Source organism: Magallana gigas, chromosome 7 (genome assembly GCF_963853765.1).
Source record: "Magallana gigas chromosome 7, xbMagGiga1.1, whole genome shotgun sequence".
In the NCBI taxonomy this organism is placed as follows: Eukaryota; Metazoa; Mollusca; class Bivalvia; order Ostreida; family Ostreidae; genus Magallana; species Magallana gigas.
Window position 1 is genome coordinate 5,282,058 of NC_088859.1, and position 10,921 is coordinate 5,292,978.

General features: G+C 34.3%; 1 protein-coding gene across 6 annotated transcripts; it reads right to left on the reverse strand.

The window, feature by feature from the left end:
* LOC105324659 (syntaxin-12) lies at nt 1-8,487 on the reverse strand. Of its 6 annotated transcripts, none has more exons than XM_011423787.4 (12): nt 8,195-8,487; nt 7,740-7,822; nt 7,314-7,388; nt 6,817-6,886; nt 6,357-6,450; nt 5,974-6,117; nt 5,731-5,780; nt 5,520-5,610; nt 4,260-4,332; nt 3,147-3,229; nt 2,192-2,299; nt 1-1,031 (listed from the first exon to the last, which is right to left on the reverse strand). In XM_011423787.4, exons 2-11 carry the CDS (start codon nt 7,810-7,812, stop codon nt 2,192-2,194), a joined length of 861 nt encoding a protein of 286 aa, XP_011422089.3. In that variant the 5' UTR covers nt 7,813-7,822; nt 8,195-8,487; the 3' UTR covers nt 1-1,031. The 6 variants fall into 6 exon arrangements, with proteins under 6 accessions (XP_011422089.3, XP_011422088.3, XP_034314358.2 ...); XM_011423786.3 differs by lacking the exon at nt 3,147-3,229 and adding an exon at nt 3,680-3,762 and having other exon boundaries at nt 8,195-8,486; XM_034458467.2 differs by lacking the exon at nt 3,147-3,229.
* Between the last annotated feature and the right edge of the window lie 2,434 nt (nt 8,488-10,921).

The following is a 10,921-nucleotide window of genomic DNA, read 5'->3' on the forward strand; positions in this document are numbered from 1 at the left end:
TAATTCTTAACATAAGATTTTATTGCTTTTGACAACATGTACTAATACATAATTGATAACAAAATGAAAATAACAGAAACAAGTCTTTAGGAAGGAGGTCATTGGCCCAAGAAGTGAACCCCTCAGGTCACAGATACTAACTGTATACCTCAGAATAAAAGAAGCTAGCTGGTCTCTTCCTCAAGCTTTAAACAGTCAATTTCTAACGCTCAAATCATAACAAACGAATCTTTTTCCGAAAATTTAAATTCAATTTATGGCAGACCATTGATTTTTTTACGCATCCAGTAATGCAGTGACCATTGATTTTTTGCAGGACAAAAAGAGATGCCTCCAGATAATTATCTGACTAAGTGGAGTTTACTGATTGACTGATAAGAGGACCTCTGTATATTACTGATTAACTGATTGATTGGAATTCAATAATTAACTGACTAACTGGTAAAATTTCAATAATTAACTGACTGAAAAGTAGGAGGAGTGAGGGTAGGTTTGTCTTGTGAAAATTTTAGGTAAATAAGGATACTTTGTTATGCTGAAGACTAGCAAATGAAAAAAAAACAAGGAACAAACTATCATGTAAAGTTACTGCAGCACTTGAGTCTCTCTCTCTCTCTCTCTCTCTCTCTCTCTCTCTCTCTCTCTCTCTCTCTCTCTCTCTCTCTCTCTCTCTCTCTCTCCATACAGGAATGTTTCAATTCTGCAAATTATCACTCTTCATAAATTGTTTACAAAATAATTTATAATTTATACATGTCCAGTAAATATGCAGTTCAAATTACTAACAATATCATGGGATGATAAATCCCAAACTATTCAGAAATAAATGATAACAAAGTGATATTATGTTGTAGTTATATGCAGTTCTGGGTTTTCCTTATACAAGTCAGCCATGTTGAATGCTGTCTGTCTGACATTCTAGTTTCCATGGTAACAGACTAGCTGGCAATGGCGTAAATAATCAAGGACACTGCAATTACTACTATCACCACGACAATCACGATATACGCTGTCTTTCTCCGCGACTTTGTCTGTCAAAATAATAGAAATCACTCTCCAAGTCAAAATTTTAATGCTTTTTGCCAAATAAAGTATTTTGCAGTTGCAACATGGCATTTTTTAATCAATTTAATAGTAGAACACAGGGTTTTTTAATTTATGTCATTAACTGATATTAAACTGTAATCATCTAGGGTAAAATACATTCAATATAAATTACTGACAAAAACCATTTCTGCTTGTTTCAACTTATGAAAAACATTTTTATCTCATTACTGTTGGTTTGCAAGAATACCATCATTTCTAATGCATAATAAAGTATTTTGCAGTTGCAACATGGCATTTTTTAATCAATTTAATAGTAGAACACAGGGTTTTTTAATTTATGTCATTAACTGATATTAAACTGTAATCATCTAGGGTAAAATACATTCAATATAAATTACTGACAAAAACCATTTCTGCTTGTTTCAACTTATGAAAAACATTTTTATCTCATTACTGTTGGTTTGCAAGAATACCATCATTTCTAATGCATAATAATGACAGAAAGAATGAATGTAGATAAAGGAAACCAATGGATAAATGATTTATATTAAGCCAACTTTTCTTCAAAATAACAAATTAATCTAACACATTAGAAAATACTTTAACTATAGCTGCAGATCTGTTAGTAGCTCTCTGGTTGAAAAAATTCGGATACAAGAAGCTCTCTGGTTTGTCTATCCCAATTTTTTCGACCAGACAGCTACAGATCTGCAGTCAAATACTCGATACATTTTTTTTGAAAAATATTTCAAATTTTCAACCTTTAAGTCAATTTCTATAAAAAGATGTTTTTAATCACTGTGTAATAATAGGAGAATAAACATCACATCTGTTAATACAGTTATATTATTTTGATTATATGAGATATACAGAAAATCCTGTAGATGTATAAAATGTATTCATAACAGTAGTTCTAAGTATTTCAAACATTAAATTTTAAAGAGTAACTTTTACAGAGTAACTTTACTCAGGGCTTATGATAAAACAGAGATTCTGGTGACACGTTATTGATTACATCATTACCTCCCCTGATTACCGTAAGATAAGACATGATGACCGCTAATAAACTTGGAATAAAACTAAACTAGTTAAGCTAGCAAATCACAGAGCAAGGGTGAAATCAACAAGACCAACTAATACTCACTTAGTTGCTACTTTTAGTTCCGAGCGTGGCTGCGAGTATTATAGCGATGACGGCTAGAACTACCACAAGGATCACAACACATATACACTTTTTTCTGCGTGCTTTGGACTGAAACAAGGTGAAAATCAAAAAAATAAAGCACAGAACTTAAATTTAAATCAAGGTAAAAACAAAATAAGAACCAGGTGCCAATCAAAAAATATCATAACATATATACAGAAAAGATAGGCATTGCTGAGATAGGAAAATGCAAATAATATCTTCAGTTATTTATTTATTATGCATCGTGTATAAATCTATAAAGTAAACATTTATTTAAAATATAATGATAACCTAAGAAAGTTGCATTTATTATAATGTGAAGATATTTCCATAAATATCTTTAAAGATTAAGATACCAGCTTAGAAAATAAAATCCCCTTGAAGTACCACTACACTTTAAGTTCTACAATGTTTCAGTATAATGGTAATATCTGCACAGGGGCAGGGCAAATATTGTGATATAAATAAATGTCAGTACCTTTTATCCCTCATGTTTTTTTAATTTATGAATAATTGATACTGGTAAAAACAAATAATTCATAAAAAGATGTAACAACTGATGCGGAAATTAAATGAACAAACTAAATATAACTTTAATATAATATAGTGGAAAACAAATACCGAAAAGTGAAGTATTTTGGCAGAATGTTAAATTTGTCTCTTTATGAAGGTTCATTTCATATTGTTGACATTAAAGACACTGAAAATAAGCTCCTGTATGCTTGTTTTTTTGTTGTGAAAATAAATAACTGAACTTAATCTCAAAAACAGCACATTTTCTCCTGCCAAAATACCGTTCTGAAAAGTATATGAAGAATAAAATTGTTCTATATACTAAACAGAGCTATCAGTGGGCCCAAAATTAGATGTCGTCATGCAGACCACAGTTACCATGGTGACACTATGGCGATACCTGGTAGGAGCTGGCCAGTAACAGCTGTTTCTGGCCACTCTCCACATGACCTTGAGAACTCTCCACAGTGGTTTCTATAGAATCTGAAACAGGTTAACTCCATCAAATTCTCCTCTTCTAAGGTTAAACATACTAACTTTCCATTCTACCAACCAACAAACCAAGGACCACTGCACAAAAAGTCATTTCTTTATGTTCAATTTTTTCCCCACCAAAATCAACCAAATTGAACTTAAAAGCTTTTGCCATATTTTTACAAATATTGCAAAGTCCTATGATTCTAATAAATAGGAAAAACATGCAAATTTTTTAATGCAGGGAAGACTTTTTACACTGGGCATTGTTAGGAGACTTGTTGTCACTGGTCCTTGGCTGGCTTCCCTATCTGACCTACATAACCTACCTACACCTGTCTCATACCTTACAGTACCTACAAATCTAGGCCCCTTCCACCCCCCTTTACTCCTAACCCGACTCCCTAGCTAGGGGTCCCTCCCCTACTCCCGACCCTGTCCCCGTTTACTTATCAGTACCTGGTACTTCTGGGCACTAGACAGCTGTTTTCTGCCCTCCTCAACATGCACAGCAGTCGTTTCCACATTAGCTTCTATACTGTCTGTAATCAAAGTACTGAGACTACTCAGAGGGGTCAAAATAACTCACAATGCCATATTGCCCCAATAGAAAGATTAATGTTCAACCTTAATGGAGACAAAAGAGCATGTTTATTGATAAATGTCAGTCCCTCAATAAGAAGACATTACATATCTTACACAATTTTGTACATTTATTGTTGTAATCATATAACATTTGCTTACACAATATGAATAAATGAACTTTATTTTTTGTTTGCTTACTTCAATTACACCATACTAAACTCTCTTAAATATATTTTACAGTAGAAGAAGCTATAAAAACAAATCTTTTTAAATAACAGCTATTTCTATTGATTACAAAAATTGTTTAACATTTCTGTCAATTTTTGTTAAAGATCTTTAAAATTAATAACAACAGATTTCAAACATTAGTCTCTCTCTCTCTCTCTCTCTCTCTCTCTCTCTCTCTCTCTCTCTCTCTCTCTCTCTCTCTCCTTGACTCTCAGAGGATGCTTACCTAGCATCTCCCCCTGTTCATGAACCAACATCCCTAAATCTTTGAATATCTGGTTGACATCTGTGATATCACTCTACAAAGAGAACAGAACACAGCGTTATTCAAAAGAACACACAGCACTATTCAACAGAACACAGCACTATTCAACAGAACACAGCGTTATTCAACAGAACACAGCGCTATTCAACAGAACACAGTGCTATTCAACAGAACACAGCACTATTCAACAGAACACAGCACTATTTAAACAGAACACAGCGCTATTCAACAGAACACACTAGTGATGTTCCAATCATCGATTATAATCGAAAATCAATCGATTGTTATCGCACTCTAAGCGCTCGATCATAAAAGGTTTCATTACGATTAATCGGTTAAGGATTTTTTCCCTTTCAACGAGCACATATCATAAACAGAATATTGTAGACGCGAACTATCTAAACCCTAAAAACGCTCGCGGTCTGAAAATGGCTGACATGTCAGACGAGCTCGATATTCTTACTCGGGAAATATAGCACATTCTAGAATTTGGACGCATTTTGGTTTCAAGAAAATTAATGTTCGACTGCCTACAAAGGAAAATCTTTTGAACATAGTTTTTTTATCGCTAGAAATACTAAGTAAATCAAATAACGAAAGCCTAGTAATGAGTCTGTTTATTTACATTTATTTAGCACTACACTATAAAATATAAAAATTTCCGATTATAATCGATAATTAGCTAGTTCCGGAAACCAATTATCGATTATGAAAATCTCGCCCATTCCCATCACTAGAACACACAGCACTCTTCAACAGAACACAGCACTCTTCAACAGAACACGGTGCTATTCAACACCACACACATTGTTAAACTCCAATGCAATTTCATTAAATATTCTGCACACATTATTATTGTTTCTACTGTTGTGCAGGAATGTTGCAACAGTTTGGATTAAACAAATATCAAGAAAACCAAATGAACAGGTTATTCAAAGTGAATTAAAAGTAAAATATGTTCATTTAAATCAATGCAAAGTTTTTGACAAAAAGAAGAATTGGTTCCCACAAAGCTTTCATCTTAGATTTTCCCTAAATGCTGCTATTTTTTCTATTGCAAAAGAATGAGTTGGTAGAAATCTGGAATTTCTTTTGGAGAACTTTAGTTTGGCAAACTGTGAGTCTCATAAAAATGACATGAAATTAAATTCTTAAAAAAGAGAATAAATGGTACCTAGAATTGGAGTTAACAGGTACATTCCCCTTGAATTCTATTTTTACCTCTAGCTGTTTGATGGCCGCTTCTCTCTCGTGGAGCATATCCAGATCAACATCTTCCTCCATTTGTAGAACTTGCCGTGTCTGAGAAAACCTAAAGATAAACAGTAATGTATGGTCTCAGTCTACTGATAAAAAAGCAATGTACTGTATTTTGATTTACTCTTGAAACACAACGGAAGGAGAGCTGTGATTGGCTGGCTGTGAACCTTACCCAGGGGTCATATTTAGGTCATCCCTTCCTGTATCATCATCAAAGGGAGACTGTAAATAATGAACAAACAAAAATCAGTAATATATCAATTAAAGCCGACAAAATAATTGTTTTCATAGTTTCTCATGCATCATCAAAAATCTTATTGCAATATCTAAGGTAATGGCACCATTCCTAGGTTTTGTTAGGAATTCTTTAACTCTTGTATTGGTGTAACTGTACACCACACAAAATTTCACCAACCTTTGGGAAGTTTCCTGACTGAGCTCGAGCTCGAGCAACACTAGCTCGCTCCTTCTCGGCTGCTGTCCGCTGAATGGTTTGAAAATTTTTGAGGGCTGTGCTAAAGTCATCAGTTAGACGATCTCGTTGCATCCGCCATTTACTCTACAAATTGAACAAATATTAGTCAAAATAGATATTAAATAAGAAAATATCATTTTCAATTCTGGTTCTCCACTGATAGATGGACAAATCTTTACTTCTAAAATGAATACATGTAGTACCTTACTACATGTACTGTGTATAAATCATCTCTGTGTCTGTACTGGTCAGACCTCCCATCAATGTGTGTACTTGTTCAGATACCCACCACCCCACCCCACAACCCTAATTACTGCACTCACCTGTTCTGCTGCGGGGACAGTCAGGTGGGCCAAGTCTTTCATCAGTTTGTTGGTCTCCTTTGCCACCTGGTTTGTGTGATGAGTTAACTGATGCCTGAACCAAAAATAACGTAAATCACATGAACTGTGTAGAAATTAGATTTTGTGATGGGTCAAAATTGTTACCTTTTACTTATCAATTCATATCCCTATGAATATTTTAACATTTCTACTTTATAAATTCTTTAAATAAGTTGTCAATTCATGAAACTATACCAAAAGACACCAGCATATGGTCCCAAAAATGCAAAGTGATTCCATGGAAAGCAAGAAATTTCTGAGTAAAATGCATATCCAATAAAAGAAATAATATTTAAGAGTATATTTTGCTCTATGTTCAAACATGCAACAATATTGGCCTAAAATAGCTTAAATTTTTTGAAATAATGCCTCAATGTCTTTTTATTTTAATTGCACTTACACTCTTTCACGGATTTCATCAGAATCTTGAGGCGTCCCAATTCTGGAGACGTTGTTTTGTATTTGTGAAACTAAAATTCAGAAATACAAATATAACACACGTTTATGAGCAGCTAATCTACTGATTTAATTTCACATCCAATATATGGTACTAATTAATACTAATTTTTAATTTTTTTTAGAGCATTCTCAATTTTTCTTTAGCACAAGTTCATGGCTAGGTCTCCTGTCTGATTTAACGTTTACCATTCTGTATGAGTGTCTGTACACTTACCGTTCTGTGTGATTGTCTGTACACTTACCATTCTGTGTGATTGTCTGTACACTTACCATTCTGTGTGATTGTCTGTACACTTACCATTCTGTATGAGTGTCTGTACACTTACCGTTCTGTGTGATTGTATGTACACTTACCATTCTGTGTGATTGTCTGTACACTTACCATTCTGTGTGATTGTCTGTACACTTACCATTCTGTATGAGTGTCTGTACACTTACCATTCTGTGTGATTGTCTGTATGTTGGAGCTGATTGCATTGGTCAGTCTGGACAATTCACTTCCTCCACCTCCACCTATCAACATGGAAAGAAAAGGTCTTAAATGTTGTAAACACATGGATGTATGACACACAATGCATCATCACAGCATCACACATTAATAGAATACCTCTCATGACCATTTATGATGTCTTTGCAATTATTAAAAAAAATGAATTTTAAGTATCATAGCAATAAGCCGCAATGCAGAAAAAAAGGTTTCAAATGTCTAAAATATCTGGATATATGATTGTCTGACATATCACCAAGATACCATAATTGTCATTAACATGTCATGTAGCAATAATGTCATCTTTGCTTATCAAGGGCCTGTGATCAACTGCTTATTTCTCCTATAAGCATGAATTTTAACTAAACAGATTTTACCTGTAGTTCTTGGTGAATCCCCAGTCTGGTAAGAAGAGAATCCTCCAAATTCACCTTTCCCATATGTTGCCATGATTTAGATTCTACAATTATACATACATAATTTATTTGGGTTGTTTTATTTCAATTTCATTATTTTGCATGAACATATCTGGGGGAGGGGTTTGAAGCTTAGCCTACTCCTTGAGGATCTGGACACCCCCTTCACACTCTGAAGATTCTTTAATTCCACACCTGGGCTGGGTATAGACCTAAGAATATCTTGAACAGTCATGATTTCAATTCTTAACACTCTCAGAAATATTGGGTTAGATAATATTTCAACAGCTTTTGACAATGTTATACTCTGATATTCTGTAAACTGGGAATAAATCATGATCCATCAATTTACTGATTGACCATGCATCAGATTTAACCACCCATATATTCTAATTTTAATATTAGCCTTGTTGTACCTGGGATAAAGTCGGCGCTGCCGGTCACTCAAAGGAAACGTTCACTCCGGATATCCTCTTTTCGTACTGCACCTCCCGAAAATTGATCGTCGTTCAATTCAGACACCGAATGGATCAGTTTTCGATTATCTTAAAATACTGTCGTGACTGAATCTAATATTCACATGCATTCATGGTTATAGACCTTATGAGAACTGCATGATAAGGATGTTGAAAGTCTTCCGTGTTCTGATAATATACACACCTACTTGTGATCCTCCATCACTGACAATAATACCATTTTGTGACGTCATCGATCATGAGATGTTTTGTAGATAGCTCGGTCGGTGGAAAGTCGTAAAATGCTGAATTCTAAAGAATGTTATATATTATGTCGTATTGGAACCTATGATTATACATGTAAATAAAAATTCAAAATAAATACGAATGTTCCACCGCAAACTAGATCGTTTCCGCCACAAAATATGATTAATAGCCTCTATTTCCTTGACCAGTCCATTTTATTTAAACAGTTAAATGTAGATTTTCTATCCAACTGAGGCTTCTTTCGGGCACATACATGAGCAAATGTATAACCGTTTTTAAAGGGACTTGGACACGATTTGAGTTCAAAATTTTATTTTTTGTTTTTTATGTATAAACTGGTTTACTTGTGCATTTTGAATGATTGACCAAAATTCGGATTTTTGAAGTCAAGCCTTAAGAGAAATGCAAAGGTAAGAATTCTTTGTTATATAAACAAAGCTCGTGTCTTATCTTGTTTACAAATAATGGTAAGTAATGAATTACAATTTATTTGACGAAATGACTTGTGGCAAGCAAGATAAACTGATTTAATGCGTTCATGAATAATATTAACAACAGAGAAAAGCAAAAAATGATTGAAACTTATACCAGTATAACCCATATGTTACAATTACAATGCTCGATCTTTGTTTACAAAACAAAGAAATTTAAACTCTGTATCTTGCTTATAACTCAATATTTGACTTTCAAGTTTTGACATAGCATTAAATATACCCCTTATAACCATTCTAAACAATAAGAATCGAAAAATAAAATTTTAAATTTTTAGCTTAAATCGTGTCCAAGTCCCTTTAAAGTGGGAGGGGGGTTGGGGATAGGCAATCTCACCAGAAATATTGACCAGCAATAAAACAATCACCAGACAAAACAATATCAAAACAAAGCCCAACAAACCTATTTCGTCAATCTTTAAAATCGTTATCCGTTCCAACATTTCTACTTCAAAGTTAATATGTTATTTTTCAAACATTTATTTTTCATTCTCCCTAAAAGCGAGTGACCAGTTCTTTCACTATTCTATTCTCTAAATGTAGATAAGAAAAATGTTTATGCGGAGAAAAAGTGAGGGATACTATACATGCTATACGTACGTGCCTGCATGTCTTTGACCCCCAGGCCCCGGAAACAACTTAGACTACTCAATAATTTCAGCCTCGCTTTTACACAATATACATGTATACCCTTTGAAAAGTGAGAAATAGATCAAAAGTAAACATGCATGTCTTAGCCTTACGATTCCAGAAGCCGTGGGTATTCCAATATGACTGATTTTAAAACTGACGCATACAAAGAATATGATTTTTTTAAAAGTAAAGATTAAAATCTCTTCCAGGGATGATATGTGCCAATTTGGTTGAGATACGCCCTGTGGTTCTGGAGAGGAGGTTGAGATAGGCCCTGTGGTTCTGGAGAGGAGGTTGAGATAGGCCCTGTGGTTCTGGAGAGGAGGTTGAGATAGGCCCTGTGGTTCTGGAGAGGAGGAAATGGGAACGGACGACGGACAAAAGATATTCTATATCATGACGCTTTTCACAGGACCGACCCCCCCCCCCCCATCACTCAACCTTGTTGTATTATATGTATAGATTGGTTTTGGGTTTTTTTAATTATAAAATGTTTGTTTTAGCAGAGACATAAATAACATAAATGTTATTTATGTCTCTGGTTTTAGGTAATTTTTCGAAATGAAGGTACACATGAGATCAGAAAATTACCATAAAAGAACACAGAGTACCGACCTTGGGATTAATATTTTGGGTCGGTGGGAGGGGGGGGGGGGGTCGGTCCTATTCCCGAGCATCTGTGGACGATAAATTTCAGCAAAGAATTTTTGAGAAACAACATTCCTTTTTTGGAATAGCAACTAGTTTTAATCGATTTTTAATTGAATTTGATGTACAGTTTTATATAAACACGTTATTTTCGTCGATTTTTACCTAAAAGTTAAAATTTACCCTTGACACAGCGTATTTTAACAAACAATTAAACAATCATACTAAATAGCATTATCCAAAAAAGGAAATCAAATTTTAGAGAAAAATGAAGGTTTCGATCATCTATTTTCTTATCATAGGGCACCACGAATAGAAAAATCCATTCTCTGTCTGTCCTTCCGTCCGTCCGTCCGTCTGCCTGCCTGCCTGCCTGTCTGTCTGTCTGTCTCTCTCTCTCTCTCTCTCTCTCTCTCTCTCTCTCTCTCTCTCTCTCTCTCTCTCTCTCTCTCTCTCTCCATTCTTATTTTATGATTCAAAGAAATCTGACTGGGAATATGTTCTATACAAATCATAACCTTTGATTTAATCTGTAAATAATTTCTTGAAATCTCTTACATGATTCATTAATAAAGTTAAATTGAAATGGATATCTTAGTTATGTTTTTTCTGCTCATTATAATCCAAATAAACACACAAGGAGATCTCG